Source organism: Jatropha curcas, chromosome 11 (genome assembly GCF_041381405.1).
Source record: "Jatropha curcas cultivar XTBG-Jc1 chromosome 11, XTBG_Jcur_1.0, whole genome shotgun sequence".
NCBI classification, from domain to species: domain Eukaryota; kingdom Viridiplantae; phylum Streptophyta; class Magnoliopsida; order Malpighiales; family Euphorbiaceae; genus Jatropha; species Jatropha curcas.
This window is the reverse complement of record NC_143161.1, coordinates 26,762,495-26,781,184: the sequence shown is the minus strand read 5'-3', so window position 1 is coordinate 26,781,184 and position 18,690 is coordinate 26,762,495. Positions and strand designations below refer to the sequence as shown.

At 32.8% G+C, this 18,690-nt stretch overlaps 1 protein-coding gene, 1 long non-coding RNA gene and 1 pseudogene across 4 annotated transcripts; 1 reads left to right on the top strand and 2 right to left on the bottom strand.

Annotated features, from left to right (window-relative positions):
* The first annotated feature begins 5,782 nt into the window (after positions 1–5,782).
* Positions 5,783–18,460, top strand: LOC149492847 (uncharacterized). Of its 2 annotated transcripts, XR_016318777.1 has the most exons (5): positions 5,783–6,155; positions 6,978–7,073; positions 12,070–12,165; positions 16,879–16,915; positions 17,237–18,460. It is a non-coding gene; the product is annotated as an uncharacterized LOC149492847 (long non-coding RNA). The 2 variants fall into 2 exon arrangements; XR_016318778.1 differs by lacking the exons at positions 5,783–6,155; positions 6,978–7,073 and adding an exon at positions 11,124–11,251.
* On the bottom strand, positions 7,244–11,462 carry LOC149492849 (ABC transporter G family member 14-like; annotated as a pseudogene). The gene is made up of 5 exons (XR_016318776.1): positions 11,016–11,462; positions 10,095–10,884; positions 9,353–9,532; positions 8,160–8,347; positions 7,244–8,043 (listed from the first exon to the last, which is right to left on the bottom strand). The product of XR_016318776.1 is annotated as an ABC transporter G family member 14-like (transcript).
* LOC149492848 (ABC transporter G family member 14-like) lies at positions 12,336–15,516 on the bottom strand. Its single transcript, XM_089716157.1, has 5 exons — positions 15,214–15,516; positions 14,290–15,082; positions 13,560–13,727; positions 13,252–13,439; positions 12,336–13,135 (listed from the first exon to the last, which is right to left on the bottom strand). Exons 1-5 carry the CDS (start codon positions 15,307–15,309, stop codon positions 12,485–12,487), a joined length of 1,896 nt encoding a protein of 631 aa, XP_089572283.1. The 5' UTR covers positions 15,310–15,516; the 3' UTR covers positions 12,336–12,484.
* Positions 18,461–18,690: the final 230 nt, after the last annotated feature.

Below are 18,690 nucleotides of genomic sequence, written 5' to 3'. Positions count from 1 at the left end.
TTTTTGGCCACCATTGACATCTCTTTCTCTTTTGATGAGAATGTGATATCCTATAAATAGTGGATCGTGATCCATAAAGGGAGTACTCCAAACCGCAGTGAAGAAGAACACATAGCTTATCTTCTGTATTGATTATATCATTTCTTGTATTATGTTTCATCCGGCCAACAGGAATCATCCTTTTCCCACTTGTTTGATTTTTATTTCCTTATAGCTCAACTGTCCTTATTTTGTGACAATTATTGGTCTACGGAAGCGAGCTTTCTATTCAGCCGCTAAAAAGGATTAGAAAGGGTCGTTGTTCACCTTTCCCATGCTTCCACCTATGGCAGATCAAGCTCCTAAACCCAGTGGTCGGTTTCTATTTGCTCCTCCAGGCACTTTCTCTGCCTCATGTCTTCCCTCTTTATTAGGGGTGCAGGATGATTCTCTAACCGCCTTAGCTTATGATGATCCCCAGCCTTTTAACACAAATAATAATGAGGCTTTCTTTCACACGATCTTATCATCCTTTTCTTCAATGGATTCAGTTGCACCTTCTACGGCCCCCCGTCTACCGGAGCAATCTTCTTATGAGCAAACATCTATAGGTTCACCAGTTAAGAATGGTGTATTTGATATCCAAAAGATTTTGTCAAGTGGGGACGATGTTTTTGCTGACCTTGACTCTCATAGTAAATTGGTCACTTGTCTGGAAATTATAATTAATTATAGTGGGGTCGGCCAAATAGACAAACACAACATACTATCTAATAGGAGTATGACTTATAACATTCATAATATAAAGGCCGACTTTAATGCTACTCATCCCTTAAAACTACTTTAGTTGGAAAAACAGAAATAAGGATAGAATTAGCCTTCTAATATAAAGAGTCTTCTCGCGAAGGGCTAGCCAAGTCTTTCAAAAAGAAAATCATTTCGGCACAAATTAAAGATCTTGAGACAAGGCTAATTAAATTAAGAGTAAAAGAAATAGACCTTACCTCTAAAATTATAGCCTTAAAGGATCGATCTAAGATCGATCATGATAGCCTTCAGTAGCTGATTTCTTCAAACTCAATTGACGACCAAGAGTGAGGATGCTTGACAGGAAAGGAGATTGGTCGTCAATCATTACTTAGCCTCAATTCTAATTTTATTTAAATCTTGATTCATTTTTATCATGTCTCACATGTTTGATCCAACATATTGTTAGCTTTTTATGGGTCATTCTTTGCTATATAATCTTGGCTCATATGTATTTACCAGGATAAAATTTTAGTGAATCCATTAATTACCTTGAATCAATCATTATATTCTTAGGTTGATAATCAATCATTTGCACATATCGGCCGAATTTTCAGATATTCTAATCTAGAGGTCTCGTTATATTGCCTAAAATGTATATTAGGTTAATCATTTAACATACCAAATTATTTTGTTTAAATTCGGCACCTCTAGTAGCTCACATTTAGGCATAGAAGAGGACTATCAGGGCAATGATTTCATCTAAATGAGTTATAATCATCGTTCGACATACGACAATTGGTTTTAAAAAGAACCTAAGTTCATGGCTTAAGTGACTATCTATATTACTTTCGATTGGCCTATGACTGTTCTTTTCTCCATGTGGTAAGCAAGAGTTATCCACTAGGTTAACTCTTTGTGGGTTGTCGAACTCCTCGAGGTTAAACTCTTTGTAAGCCTTAAGCTTTGACCATTGCATTTCAAAATGCTCAGTGCTTGGTTCCATTTGGTCATTCACTTAATCATGAGGTTGACCGTGCCCCTGAGGGTAGACTAGATCCTCAGATCGGTCCCTCCCATAACGATTAGGATAGTGATTTATAGGTCAATCTTGACCAAGTCATTACAGCTTGTCTACCCTACTATGAGTCTCTCTAAACGACTGATACTATCATGCAGTTCCATTATATAATCTTGCATGTCTGTTCCACCCGTCCATGTTTCTTTCAGAAATAGTCAAAAGCCTTTCTCATATATCTCAACACAAATTATTTGATATGCCAATTTGTATGTTCTAAAGGTTAAGCCTTTAGTCGGGTACATAAAATTGTTCGATCTTAGGTATATCAAATTATCGATCGATTTCATTGTCATCCCAATATTGTGATAAAATTATAATAAGTCCTATCAGGCGTGCCAAAAAAGTTATTCAATACAAAAATAATTGTGGATCCATTAGGCCTGCATTTATCAGGAATGCATTGGGATAGGTGGACAAACGGGCTGGGCCAATTTAGAACAAAAAGAAGTGGACAAGAATAAGAAGCATTCTGAATTAACTATTTTTTTATCCCTATATTTTAGCATCACTAAATACTTTGTCCTTGTCTTTACAAATTGTATTATTTTATCCCTATAATTTGGTTCCATTAAATCAAATTATCTTTCTATTCATTATTTGAGATTTAAATCATTAAGTGCTAGTAAAATTACAGGAGTTAATCTTATATACATATGAATTATATTTTTGTCTCTCTATTTTGATATAACTAACTACTTGGTCCTTATATTGTAAAATTTGCACTATTTTTCCTCTCTATTTTGATATAACTGCTTTAATTTTGCAATAATAAATAAAGAGATTGCTCACAGATCTGTAGATTTACGCATTAGATACTTGCATATTGAAAAAGAAGATGAAAAAAAAAAAAAAAAAAAGTAGAAAACGAAAATAAAGATTTGCAGAGAAAAAAAGGAAACAATCATCAATCAATTCATTTGATGATACATTTTCTATTTTTCACTCAGGGTAATCCTTCAGCTAAGCCAATAACAATTTGATTCTTATCCCTTAAGGATTTATTTATTTATTAATTAATAGGCCAACAAAAAATGAAAGGATAAAAAAATATATATATATTAGACACGATTGTCTCTACGCCTTTACTTGTTGGATCTCAATAGACACTTCCAATTTTATTGTCATTATAAAAATTATTTGTTATTTGAAGAAATCCTTGAAGGTGTAATCCCTTTCGATATTTCGTACAAACATTTCTGATCCATTTTTTATTTTGTCGAAGAAATAAATTTGCAAGATTACACTAAATTAGATTGAAATTAGATTACACTTGGTATTTTTTTTTTTTCTCCAGTATTTGACACGTCAATCAATTCTTGTTTCAATTTCTAGTTTATGTTTAGAGCATCTTCAATGTTAATGTGGATTACTCTTATATAATTACCATATCAGAAAAATAAAAAAATCTTTTAAAAAATGTTCTCTAATACTAATGTATGTTTGGTATATCAAATTGATGTGTCAAAAAAAAAAAAAAATAATCATTGTCAATTACACCTTTTATTTTTAGAGGGTCTCTTAAACAATGTGAAAATTTAAGGATGTCATAACATTAAAAGCGAGGCAAATCTATCTCGATGCCGTATATATGTGTAAAACTACGATAGAAAATAGAAAATTTCTCTAGCCATAAATAAATCTTTATAACCATTAGACTTAAATAATTTTTACATAAACCATTGGATTTAATTGTAATAAAAATATCAACTACTTGTAAATTAGATTAACATATTAGATTAACAATATATTAATGATATTATTATTTTTATTTAATTTTTTATTATTAAATATAGAACTTGTTTCATGAATAACAAAAGTTTTTAAAAAGTATAAATTAAAAATACTGATTCTACTATCCGACAAAATATAATTAATTTTTTTTCTCTTTAATATTGTGAATAAATTTAACTATAAAAAGTAAATAAACTAATTTAAAAAAATAATTTGAATATTATCATTTATTAAAATGATATGACCTTAACTAACTACCTTATAATTTAGACTCTTACTTAACATACTACCGTGGCATTAGGGACGTGCATGGATCGGGTTCGGACAGAAATCACATAATTTTAGCCCCATCATAAAATACCGGGACATGAAAAATGGAGTTTCGAACTCGTCCTAATAAATACATAGTCTCATTCCATTCTGTTCCATTTTTTGAGATGGGACGAGATGGAAATTCAGGTTTATAGAACATGACGGAATGGGTCGGATCGGGTCAGGAATCAATTAAAATTTTCCATAGAGTTACTAAATTATTTTTCATCTAAATTATTATTTTCATCAATTATAATCAAACAAAATTCATTTGTATAAGTTTGAGTTAAAAAATAAATAAATTCAATCATTAATGATCTACTATTAAAGTTATAATAGAAGATTTTAAGTAGTTATTTTGCGTTAAATATAATAAAGTAAACTAATATAAAAACCATATACAATTTAATTTTACATGTATTTTATGAATTTTATTCATCATTGTTATTGTTTTTGTCACTGTTGTCTTTAAACTAATTTAAATTTGATACTTATTTAATCTGAATATCATTTAAAAAATAAAAATGATAGCGTTAAGCACACATAATAATCCAGTAACCAGATTAATTAAAATTAATATTTTCTCTTGTATTGATCAATCTTTCCATTTTCTGTTTGATAAAAAAAAATTATTCAAAAAGTCTTACTTAACACATATTATGGAATAACAGAGGAAAAATCTGTGTTAAAAAATATGTTTAATTACTTGATTTGTTTTATATTTAACAAATGCATATTATTTTTTTCGTGTTATTATTATTTTAGCAATAATTGATATCATAAAAAATTAAAATAAAAAGGATAAAATGATTTTTATGGACATAATTTGAAATTCATAAAAAAATACAACTAGAATTTTAAAGAAAAAATGGGACGGAAATTTCTAATTTTCAGGATGGGACAGGACTTGGGGTTGTACGGGTCAGTTTTAATCAAAGAACTAGTCTCACCCTATAATTACTTTTGGGACGAGATTCAGAACAAAACAATTAAACTAATATCGGGTTTTCTCATGATGAAAAATTCGGGACTGTTTTCGAAAATGGATTGGGATTCCCCTAGTCCCGTGCACACCCTTTCTGGGCATGGACAATTTATTTGATGTATTCTTTGCTTTTTAATTTGAATTATTTTTTTATTTTTCTTTTCATGATTTTTAATATTATAACATATTTCAAGACCTATAAAAAATTATTAAAATAAATAAAAATAATTTACAGAGCGAACGAGTGTAAGAACTGAGAGAAAAATAATAGATTTGTATGAGTTAAAAAAATTCATGTTTTCAAAAAATATTTAAAAATAAATATATTTAATTTTTTTATATGTGATTTAAGATGAAAGTTCTTCTTAAAAAAAGCTATATACAATAGGCTTAAACTATAAAAATACCCTCAAATATGTGACTTATTGCAAAATTACTCTACAATAACCTTTGTATTCCGTACGTCTTTCATTTGAAAACTTGGATATATTGGCACCATAGTTTAAAAATTAAAGTATAAAAAGGATTAAAATGATATTTAGCGTAGGACCTATTGATTTATCTTGAGTTAGCTTAACCTAGTAATAAAAAATAATAAAAAAAAAAAAACTTACCGTTGATGGGTACAAAGATCGTTTTAAAGTGATTTTGCAACAAATTATATTATGTATACTCCTTGTAACAAGTTACCATAGCAACACATAAAATGTAGAATCATATGATTGAACTCTTGTAAAGTTGAAGAGGCCATAAAAATAATTAGTCAAAGTTCTAACACTAAATTTATATATTAGATCTAGATAAAACTAGGATAGGAAATAGAAAATTTATCTATCCATGAAGAAATTATTATAACCATTGGATTTAAATAAATTTTGTATACACTGTTGGATTTAATTGCAACAAGAATAATTAATAATATTATTATTTCTATTTGAATTTTTTTATTATTCTGTATGCAGAATTTTGTAGTTTTGCAGAATTTTTGAATTCTGCACCGCACCGTGGTAAAAGCCGATATATAATTATGAATGCGCCAAAACGAAAGGTTTGACAAAAACGATTCTGTTGATATCCACAAATCGTATCCTATCCAAGTTGGTGATTCAGAGAGCAAATGATGAGTATGTGCAAACTGGATCACGCCTGAATGATTATCATTAGATATGGAGTAGAATCTCAATCAGTCTCATCATGGGCTATGGACGCTGTCGCTTCAATGCGTGCTCTATACAATTAAAACCTAATCACAATATATCTCGTCATTTGTCAGGAAGGAGGAGGAAAAGGAGAAGAAGAAGATTGAGAGGTCTATGTCTGGTATGTACATTGTTTCTTGTCTTCTTCTATTTTATTTGAAAAATATGATGTGGGTTTTGCACTATCTCATCTCAACATATCTAAATAATGAAACTGATTTTTAGGTGCCATTTGGTGTTGTTGAATGACTCCACTCTCCAACCATATCCCCAAATTGTTTGACTCATCTTTGCTTGTCCACTCCTTGTGGGCCTCTTCTCCTTATTGTGTTGGATTTTGCTTTTGCAACTTGTTAAATAATTAGGGTTGTAACTTGTTATATAATTAGGGTCGTAAATGAGCCGAGTTGTCCTGATTAATTTTTAATGAGATAACCTGTAATCTATGAATCGAGTTATTTTAATAAATAAATTGAGCTGGATCGAGGATAATCCGATCCAAGAAAACGTACTTAGATAAGTGAATAATGTTATAGTTTACTTATTAACCATCTCAAATTACATTCTCTCTTCTTTTTCCTTTTGTATGTTGATTCACTTGTTCCAGCTCCATAAAGAATTGGGTCTGAGTCAAACTATAAAAAGGAGAGACAGAGTTTCCTTAAGTTGCAAATTACTTTATTATGCAATATTTATTGTTGTAATAGCTTTTGAATAGGATTTCTTGTTAATAATTCTTTTCTCAAACATATATATTAATTTGATGATTGTCTCACTTTTGACCATAACATGTCCAAATTTAACTCTCTCCATTCATTATTTTTAACGAATAATGAACTAAAAGTAAAAAAGTGACAAACAAGGCTTATTATTCCTTTACTGTTTGTGATCTTTCCTGTCTATCACTATCAGTTATTCCCTACTTGTTCATTTGTTTCTGCAGGAAGCCATTCATTAAACAAAGGCAATCACTTATGGAAAGCCCGACAAAGAACCAAAAATCAATTCCATATAGCAGTTTTGGTTAGTGGACTATAAGGTATGGTCATTTTCTTCTTTCTTTGCTGCAACAGGAAATGCAGATGCTCTTTTCCTTTCCTTTAATAGGGTAATAGATATATTTGGTTTATTGAGAAAATTAAAACTTGGTGAGTTAGCATCATATCTAAAAAGTGTAACAAACAACAAGTCAATACATCAACTCAGAGGTGAAGTCGATAAAACTCTTACAACCTTATAATATATTCCCTTGTAAGTCTAACATTATTAATTAATTATTCCTGGCGCGGTTGAAGAAGGAAAAAACTCTTCAAACTGTCTATTATGTTTCTTGAAAATGGATCTCTCTGCTAATGACTTTACCTCAATTGCACTCTATGCAGTGCTAAATATGCAACGAGTCGATAACCCACCAACATTAGAGCCATAATGCATACATCAACCCACAAATGGTTCAAACCCATTGATTTAACAGCAGGAAAATCTCCTACCCTGCACAAAACTCCCTTTGAGCATTCATAATAATCATCCTCACTGTACTGAACACCAAGCAGGAGCTTGTAACAATAGTAGCTATAGCTCAAGTACTTTAGCCATACTATAAAGGTAGGGATCTGCTGAACATAGTATCCTCCTGCAATTAGGAAAACCAGAGTCGTAACTGAAGCTAATGTCGTGGCTTGTTTTATATCCATTAGAATAGCACCAATAGCTAATCCAAGACTTTGTGAGACAAGAACATTGTAGAGAATCACAAGTAGGGAAAGGATGAAAGTAATTGGATCAGCCTTAAGCCCTCCCATCCAGTAGATTATGAAGACAAATGCAGTTGGGAGTGCAAGCTCCAATGGCAGGTCTCCAAATGTTCGGGCTAGGAAATAGGATGAAAGGTGATACATTCCAGATGCTCTTTCTTTTATCAACATGCTTCTTTCTTGTGGAAATGTAAACACTGCATTGTACAGTGGGTAAAATCCCCAAAACACTGAGAAGAAGAAGAGCAATGCAATCTGCAGAGAAAAAGAAAAAGCTCATTATTTAAATTGGGAAAGCAACTTGAATTTTGAATTGATGATTTAGTTTCTAGATTAGTCTCCTTGTGATAAACTAAATGACTAGTTCTTACGCGGTCTTGAATGTGAGAAGTTGGTGTATGCCACCAAAGGAGTCCGCCAAGTACAGCGACGCTGATCACTTGAAAAATTCTTAACCTGTTGAAAGATTCATATCTCCTTTCCCTCAATCCTCGTTGAAATAGGACTTTGAACTGATGCCACCAGCTTGTGCACCATTGTTCTGCCTTAGTATCAATTCCTGATAGTTACCAGTGTCAGTACTCAGTGAAAAAATAGTACAGGACTTTGATTGTGATTATAACAGATGAGAGGGATACATAGTGTGCATATATATACACACACACGCACACATACACATACTTGTAGAGGCATCTTTTGTAACACCCGCCACCCAATCCCGAGAGACTCGACGGCGGATGCCACATTCGGTGCCGGAGACACCGTCTTAACTTAACATATAAATCATAAAACTAAAATTTTACATTAGAAGTAATTGGGTATTCACAAGTTTCATGAGTATATTATTTTTTTTTTATAATAGAAATGTCATTTCATTTTCTTATCTTTTTTTTTTTTTAATATATATACATTGGGAACAATCCTACAAAAATACTGTAAGAATATCTCTTTAAAAACTGAGCTCGCCAAACATGTGAATACAAAATACTCCCAATGAAACTCCAAATGTCCAACATCTCCAAATAATTATTATAACACAACAACACTTTTATGTTTTCATAACTAAATAAATCCTCAATAGTATTTTCGATTCATCAATTACTTGCATTCATTATAGATATCAAGTCTTAATGAAGTAATCATATCAACTGACTTAAAATATTTCATATTCACTCATTTAATAAATCCTATGCTTATCTCCAAATATATAAACCAAAATAATTTATTATTACATATAATTCAAATAACATAATCTCCAAAAAATGTAATAATTATACATGCCATAATTCTTAAGTACATAAATCTCAATCGACTACTACCAAATTAGTGACTTCTGCTTTGATAAGATGCTTCTACTCTTCAAGTAGCATTCACATCTTCAACCTACGCGTGATAAAAATCGACGCGCTGAGTATAAAACTCAGTGGTGCTCATAATTCACATACTTACCAAAATTGCGATGGCAACTTACTTAAAACACAAATTTCGTAAAATCATTTATAATCATAAAATCTCAAATATTAACATGCATTTACATTTATAGCAAAAGAAATATCAAATAAACTATGAATTAACAACATGAAGACATCTTTTGTATAGTTCACATCCAAACTGCAAAGCTCAGCTTTTAGTCTTGTGGAAATGTTCTTCTCATAACCAGAAAGAAGAGCTTCCTTCACCAACTTCTGTTCTTGTTCCATGTTCTCTCCTTGCTCAGTCACATGATTAGAATCAGGGGCAATGCCTGGAATTTTTCCAATTTCAAACAGTTATCAGTATAATATACTTTTTTGTTCTAATAAACTATATAAATATAGAACATATGTATTTTTGTGTATATAAACAGTTGTGTATAAAACGTGAACTTTTTCTTGAAGGTTTGTCTTAATGAGAAATAGGGACGAATAGAATTTTCCAAAGCAATTACCGTACAAGTGTTATTATTATTATTATTATTATTATTATATACATGTTTTTTTTTCTTTTCTTGGGGATGGGTGCATGGTGGAATGGAGTGGGGTTGGTTTACTCCATTTCATGAAAGGTGCAAGTTTAAGAGCGCACCACCTTCAGTGGGCCACCTGACATCCCACTCTTATGAAAATGATTCAAAATGAGAGGATGAACGAGTGTCCATCTCACAGTGCAGAAAGCTGAATTTTATTTTTAACATTTCTCTCTCCTTAAAAAAATTCACAAGTACAAAAAGCAGTAAATGATGGAGAAAATTATGAACAGAAAGGAAGGAAGCTCTATAGACTGAAAATTAAACATTATATATAAAGAGAGAGAGAATTTGAAATTACCATTCGCGAGATCAAGCAATAAGTCAGCTGGATTGATTGTCATAGATGTATAGAAGCCAATAGAAGAAAAATAATCCAAGGCTGAAGACGCAGGACCATAATAAATGGGGCTGCCTTCTGATAGCAAGACAACCTTATCAAACATGTGGTAAAGTCTACTTGAGGGCTGGTGAATGGTAGTAACAACAGTTCTTCCACCACTAGCAAGCCGTTTGATTGTAGTAATAATCCTTTGAGCAGTGGTTGAGTCCAGACCTGAAGTAGGTTCATCTAGCAGTAGCAAGCTTGGATTGATTAACATTTCTTGACCTATACTTATTTTCTTCTCCCCTCCTGATATCCCTCTAAAGAGTGGCCCTCCTATCATACTATTTTGACACCTTGTCAATCCCAGTTCAGCTATAATACGCTCCACATGCCTTAATTTCTCTTCATTGGTTAAGGTTTTAGGTAGCCTTAGCAACGCAGTAAATACAAGAGTTTCAGTTACAGTGAGATGAGGGTATAATACATCATCCTGAGCAACGAATCCTGTTCGACGCTTGATGGTGCCGGAGAAAGGTTGGCCATTGTATGTCACCTTACCAGACAACTTGCCATTAATACGGCCTCCTAGAGCAGTAAGAAGGGTAGTTTTTCCACTTCCAGATGGTCCAAGCATTGCTAGGATCTCACCAGGGCAAACCATACCAGTTATCCCATTTAATATAGTCTTTTCTTTTGTACCCCATGTACCACCCCAACAGACTCCTTTCTGCTCCAGTTTAACTTTGTACACAACTTCCTCAAACTGAAAATTAAGAAAATTCAAGTTGAAAAAAAAAAATTAGTATAATAAAATATTGATTAATTAGTCTAATCAAGAACTTGTAAAAATATTATGTTAGAATATCATATGTGCTAGTAGTTGAGAAAAGAGACCTTCAAAGTTATAGGATATATTGAGAGTCGGAGGACAGACTGTGAATTGGGTTGTACGGGGTAGGCAAGAACAGCTCCATCATTAGGTTCAGACATATTTCTCTGCCTAGCTGATTGTACTTGCTGCCACTGGAACACAGTTTGCACTATATATGCACTATATACGTTCTTGGTGGTGGTGGTGGTGGTGGAGGAGGAGGAAAAGGAGAAGAAGAAGATTGAGAGGTCTATGTCTGGTATGTACATTGTTTCTTGTCTTCTTCTATTTTATTTGAAAAATATGATGTGGGTTTTGCACTATCTCATCTCAACATATCTAAATAATGAAACTGATTTTTAGGTGCCATTTGGTGTTGTTGAATGACTCCACTCTCCAACCATATCCCCAAATTGTTTGACTCATCTTTGCTTGTCCACTCCTTGTGGGCCTCTTCTCCTTATTGTGTTGGATTTTGCTTTTGCAACTTGTTATATAATTAGGATTGCAACTTTAGGGTCGTAAATGAGCTGAGTTGTCCTGATTAATTTTTAAACGAGATAACCTATAACCTATGAATCGAGTTATTTTAATGAATGAATTGAGCTGGATCGCGGATAATCCGATCCAAGAAAATGGTACTTTTATAGATAAGTGAATAATGTTATAGTTTACTTATTAACCATCTCAAATTACATTCTCTCTTCTTTTTCCTTTTGTATGTTGATTCACTTGTTCCAGCTCCATAAAGAATTGGGTCTGAGTCAAACTATATAAAGGAGAGACAGAGTTTCCTTAAGTTGCAAATTACTTTATTATGCAATATTTATTGTTGTAATAGCTTTTGAATAGGATTTCTTGTTAATAATTCTTTTCTCAAACATGTGTATTAATTTGATGATTGTCTCACTTTTGACCATAACATGTCCAAATTTAACTCTCTCCATTCATTATTTTTAACGAATAATGAACTAAAAGTAAAAAAGTGACAAACAAGGCTTATTATTCCTTTACTGTTTGTGATCTTTCCTGTCTATCACTTTCAGTTATTCCCTACTTGTTCATTTGTTTCTGCAGTAAGCCATTCATTAAACAAAGGCAATCACTTATGGAAAGCCCGACAAAGAACCAAAAATCAATTCCATATAGCAGTTTTGGTTAGTGGACTATAAGGTATGGTCATTTTCTTTTTTCTTTGCTGCAACAGGAAATGCAGATGCTCTTTTCCTTTCCGTTAATAGGGTAATAGATATATTTGGTTTATTGAGAAAATTAAAACTTGGTGAGTTAGCATCATATCTAAAAAGTGTAACAAACAACAAGTCAATACATCAACTCAGAGGTGAAGTCGATAAAACTCTTACAACCTTATAATATATTCCCTTGTAAGTCTAACATTATTAATTAATTATTCCTGGCGCGGTTGAAGAAGGAAAAAACTCTTCAAACTGTCTATTATGTTTCTTGAAAATGGATCTCTCTGCTAATGACTTTACCTCAATTGCACTCTATGCAGTGCTAAATATGCAACGAGTCGATAACCCACCAACATTAGAGCCATAATGCATACATCAACCCACAAATGGTTCAAACCCATTGATTTAACAGCAGGAAAATCTCCTACCCTGCACAAAACTCCCTTTGAGCACTCATAATAATCATCCTCACTGTACTGAACACCAAGCAGGAGCTTGTAACAATAGTAGCTATAGCTCAAGTACTTTAGCCATACTATAAAGGTAGGGATCTGCTGAACATAGTATCCTCCTGCAATTAGGAAAACCAGAGTCGTAACTGAAGCTAATGTCGTGGCTTGTTTTATATCCATTAGAATAGCACCAATAGCTAATCCAAGACTTTGTGAGACAAGAACATTGTAGAGAACCACAAGTAGGGAAAGGATGAAAGTAATTGGATCAGCCTTAAGCCCTCCCATCCAGTAGATTATGAAGACAAATGCAGTTGGGAGTGCAAGCTCCAATGGCAGGTCTCCAAATGTTCGGGCTAGGAAATAGGATGAAAGGTGATACATTCCAGATGCTCTTTCTTTTATCAACATCCTTCTTTCTTGTGGAAATGTAAACACTGCATTGTACAGTGGGTAAAATCCCCAAAACACTGAGAAGAAGAAGAGCAATGCAATCTGCAGAGAAAAAGAAAAAGCTCATTATTTAAATTGGGAAAGCAACTTGAATTTTGAATTGATGATTTAGTTTCTAGATTAGTATCCTTGCGATAAACTAAAAGACTAGTTCTTACGCGGTCTTGAATGTGAGAAGTTGGTGTATGCCACCAAAGGAGTCCGCCAAGTACAGCGACGCTGATTACTTGAAAAATTCTTAACCTGTTGAAAGATTCATATCTTCTTTCCCTCAATCCTCGTTGAAATAGCACTTTGAACTGATACCACCAGCTTGTACACCATTGTTCTGCCTTAGTATCAAGTCCTGATAGTTACCAGTATCAGTACTCAGTGAAAAAAAAGTACAGGACTTTGATTGTGATTATAACAGATGAGAGGGATACATAGTGTATATATATACACACACACGCACACATACACATACTTGTAGAGGCTTCTTTTGTATAGCTCACATCCAAACTGCAAAGCTCAGCTTTTAGTCTTGTGGAAATGTTCTTCTCATAACCAGAAAGAAGAGCTTCCTTCACCAACTTCTGTTCTTGTTCCATGTTCTCTCCTTGCTCAGTCACATGTTTAGAATCAGGGGCAATGCCTGGAATTTTTCCAATTTCAAACAGTTATCAGGATAATATACTTTTTTGTTCTAATAAACTATATAAATATAGAACATATGTATTTTTGTGTATATAAACAGTTGTGTATAAAACGTGAACTTTTTCTTGAAGGTTTGTCTTAATGAGAAATAGGGACGAATATAATTTTCCAAAGCAATTACCGTACAAGTGTTATTATTATTATTATTATTATTATTATATACATGTTTTTTTTTCTTTTCTTGGGGATGGGTGCATGGTGGAATGGAGTGGGGTTGGTTTACTCCATTTCATGAAAGGTGCAAGTTTAAGAGCGCACCACCTTCAGTGGGCCACCTGACATCCCACTCTTATGAAAATGATTCAAAATGAGAGGATGAACGAGTGTCCATCTCACAGTGCAGAAAGCTGAATTTTATTTTTAACATTTCTCTCTCCTTAAAAAATTTCACAAGTACAAAAAGCAGTAAATGATGGAGAAAATTATGAACAGAAAGGAAGGAAGCTCTATAGACTGAAAATTAAACATTATATATAAAGAGAGAGAGAATTTGAAATTACCATTGGCGAGATCAAGCAATAAGTCAGCTGGATTGATTGTCATAGATGTAGAGAAGCCAATAGAAGAAAAATAATCCAAGGCTGAAGACGCAGGACCATAATAAATGGGGCTGCCTTCTGATAGCAAGACAACCTTATCAAACATGTGGTAAAGTCTACTTGAGGGCTGGTGAATGGTAGTAACAACAGTTCTTCCACCACTAGCTAGCCGTTTGATTGTAGTAATAATCCTTTGAGCAGTGGTTGAGTCCAGACCTGAAGTAGGTTCATCTAGCAGTAGCAAGCTTGGATTGATTAACATTTCTTGACCTATACTTACCCTTTTCTTCTCCCCTCCTGATATCCCTCTAAAGAGTGGCCCTCCTATCATACTATTTTGACACCTTGTCAATCCCAGTTCAGCTATAATACGCTCCACATGCCTTAATTTCTCTTCATTGGTTAAGGTTTTAGGTAGCCTTAGCAACGCAGTAAATACAAGAGTTTCAGTTACAGTGAGATGAGGGTATAATACATCATCCTGAGCAACGAATCCTGTTCGACGCTTGATGGTGCCGGAGAAAGGTTGGCCATTGTATGTCACCTTACCAGACAACTTGCCATTAAGACGGCCTCCTAGAGCAGTAAGAAGGGTAGTTTTTCCACTTCCAGATGGTCCTAGCATTGCTAGGATCTCACCAGGGCAAACCATACCAGTTATCCCATTTAATATAGTCTTTTCTTTTGTACCCCATGTACCACCCCAACAGACTCCTTTCTGCTCCAGTTTAACTTTGTACACAACTTCCTCAAACTGAAAATTAAGAAAATTCAAGTTGAAAAAAAAAATTAGTATAATAAAAATGTTGATTAATTAGTCTAATCAAGAACTTGTAAAAATATTATGTTAGAATATCATATGTGCTAGTAGTTGAGAAAAGAGACCTTCAAAGCTATAGGATATATTGAGAGTTGGAGGACAGACTGTGAATTGGGTTGTACGGGGTAGGCAAGAACAGCTCCATCATTAGGTTCAGACATATTTCTCTGCCTAGCTGATTGTACTTGCTGCCACTGGAACACAGTTTGCACTATATATGCACTATATACGTTCTTGGTGGTGGTAATGATGGTGGTGGTGGTGGTGGTGGTGGTGGTTTTGGTGGTGGATGGTTGCTTGGTGTGTGATTAGGGAAGGTTGAAGTTGAGGTATGTTTCTCTTAACTTAGCTTCCTAAAGTGAACCATTGAGCACATAAATATATAGTTGTAGAGATGTAGAAACTAGGATTTCTCCTGTTGGCTAAAGTTAAATGATGTAGGCCTAGTAGGTTTAAGTCTCCATGGTGAGCTCCCACCTTCTTTAATTTGCTTTAAATATTTTAACTATATATTCCATTACTAACTTTTTCTTATTTTAGGTTTTTATTCATAAAAAAGCAGGGCATTACACAAAAAGCTATCATATTAGTGAAAATTTCAACGTATAATAATAATAAATAGGGAGACTTGAGACTAGAATTCGGTCGTTAACTTTTAATTGTCATTAATTATGCTAATCTCGTCTGGAATTTCCCTTAATTGGCATATTCTCTCTTTCTTTCTTCTTATGTTTATATGGGTGCATATATATACATCTTCATGTGGCCGGCATTAGACTGTTGCAATTGGGAAATGAGACATACCACTCATACAATATCAAATTTCAGGAGTGTATAACCATATTATCAACTACTGTTTTTCTGGAATCATCATTAGTTTAGTAATGAAAATAACTACTGCATCATAAAGCACATGGGAATGCTAGAATACAACTTAATGTATTTTATAATTAGAGAGAAAAGAAAAGAAAAAAAGAACTGACTTTTTTTTTTTTCTTGTGTTTTTTCAGCCTACTTTTTTCTTATGTGCTTATGGTGCACATGCGCACTGCATACAAAGCGTTAGTTTTATGCATGTGAATTTGGAAAAAAAAGAAGGAATTGTTAGGTACTATCTATCTGCTAGACAAATAATGGTGCTTTCCACCACTTCACAACAGAGTACCTAGAACATCAAGCAAGTGGGATCTTACAAGGGCTAAATATTTGTAATAGTTTGGAGATTCACAATATAATATGTATATATACACACACCAACACACATACTTAGATTTACTTATATATATATACTCAAACATTAGTGAAAGAACATATATAAGTAATTGTGTCTCTTTATATGTATAAATAGATTGAGTTTTATGCATGAATGGAGCTTAGAGATGATTATGTCATACAAATATTGCATTTTGAAAAATACCCCCTTCAAGCCGTCAGATTAATATGTTTGAGGTCTGAGTGTTTATTTTCATTATACCAGAAATTTAGGTTTGAACCCTGATAACTTTTTCTCCTTTAATAAATTTTCAATAATATACCATAAGGAAAAAAATAAAAAAGAGAATTCCTATTTTCTGTTAGATTGCATACTCCATTTAAATGACTCCACTTGAAATGCTTAATAAAGAAAATGCATAGGTTAATCTAATATTTAAAGAAAGTTTAGTTATTTTCATATATCTTTGTAGCATTCTATGGACAACGACATGACATCTCTTTCTTCTTTGTTTTAGGACCAAGTTCAAGCGGTGAAACTTGTAAAAAAAGGAGGTATGAGAAAACAAACTTATATTTTTTTGGGAGACAAAAAAAAAAAAAGAAGAACAAGCATATATATTCTTCACTTTTCTTTACATTTGTGGCTATCCATAAAATGTCGGTCATTAACACTTTGCACTTGTTCATTTTCTAATGTATATTCTTATCTCATGTAAACGAAGTCAAATCATTCATGCATATATTGGAATTTACTTGACTGGGTTGAAAAGATTCATTAAAAATAAAATGTTACTTCTCCAAAATGGTTAATATGTATACAGTTAGCGCGTGTTATTTACAAGGCAGCCCAGGATATTTTTGCTTTTCGTACAGGGGAATTTGCTTTTTCTTTAGTGCTACAGAGGAGAAGAAGAAGAAGAAGAAGAAGAAGAAGAAGAAGAGTCTAGGGAGAGGGTGCAAAAGAAAGCTACAATTTTACAAAAGAAGGGAAGGTGAATTGAATTGGTAAAATAAAAAGTAAAGGTAATGCACATATAAATGGGTGCTTTTCTGTGTAAAGCTAACTGATTCTTATATTCCTTATCAACTGCCATTTGATTTTTACTGTAGTTTTCAACATTCGTATCACCGAAATTCGATATGACTATTGATCATTGCATTTGCATTTGCATGTGATTAATATACTTGTGTATAATTATATTATTATTGCATAATCCTTAATAATAATATTCATTTAAAAGTTGGAAGTATAGATGCTAAGCATAGTCTTACCATAATATTCTCTCTCTTCCTTTTTTTTTTTTTTTTTATTTTAAGCTGAATAAGAGAGAGAAATGATTAAAGAGCACCCATCAATCAGATTCCAATTTCTGTCCATAAAAAAAAAATATATTTATTGCAGAGCACTAAGATGAGAGTATAGCGTATGGGTCCATATAGTACCAGGCTCGTATATTTTCTTGCAGGTTATTTAATGGGTTTTTTTCTCTCTATTTCATTGATGGGAATTCAATTTGATAAGAGAGGTATTTATTCTTTTACAATTTTTTTTTTTAAATTTTGATCCGTACCATTGCTTTTTCTTTGATTTGATTAAAAACATTGTGTCATTTTTGATATAACAGGTTGTTTTGCTTTTGCAGAGATGTTGTATTTGCAATTCGAACCCATGATTTTAAAATTATAGATACAGTAAGCTTACTGTTATACAAAAGTTTGAACCTACGATCTTGACATTATAGGTAGAATAAGTTTACTGTTATACAAAAGTTCGAACCCATATCTTAAAATCACAGGTGGAGCAAGTTTAATGTTATACAAAGGTTTGAACTCGTGATCTTGAAATTTTACAGGTAGAGTAAGTTTATAATTATATAAAAACAAGTCTCTCCGAGCTAAAAGAAAAGGATGAGAGAGTGTGTACTGTGTAACAGTGTTTGCTACTTGGAAGCTGTGGTCTGTGGGTGGGCATCCTAATATTTGAGTGCATGTTCTTTCTAGACTATCAACTTGTGTATATTTTAAACAAGCATGAGAGTTTAGGTTCCACTAGTGCCTATTTGCTTTTTAAACTATATATTCTTATTCATTCCAACATTGTTCTTTCAAATCTTATTATCTTTTAGCTCTATTTTTAGTGGATTCTCACCCTTCTTTTCTGGGGTATCATACCCTATAACTCACCCACTTCAGTTTGCCACCTGAGATAATGCATAATCTCTTTGCTTTTAATCAATTGACTAACTTGCTAAAAGGGATTAAGAGAATTTCCCAATTTTTTTTAAAAAGGTAACCCTATGCCATCAATCCTCTATCTATATGCAGTA

What these genes read in the sequence shown, in the direction of transcription:
- LOC149492848 (XM_089716157.1), bottom strand. Translation starts at nt 15,309, where the DNA reads ATGTCTGAACCTAATGATGGAGCTGTTCTTGCCTACCCCGTACAACCC. An exon ending in TACAAAAGAAGCCTCTACAA is followed by an intron (nt 13,440 to 13,559) that starts GTATGTGTATGT and finishes GGTAACTATCAG; the next exon opens with GACTTGATACTAAGGCAGAA. An exon ending in CTTCTCACATTCAAGACCGC is followed by an intron (nt 13,136 to 13,251) that starts GTAAGAACTAGT and finishes TTTTCTCTGCAG; the next exon opens with ATTGCATTGCTCTTCTTCTT.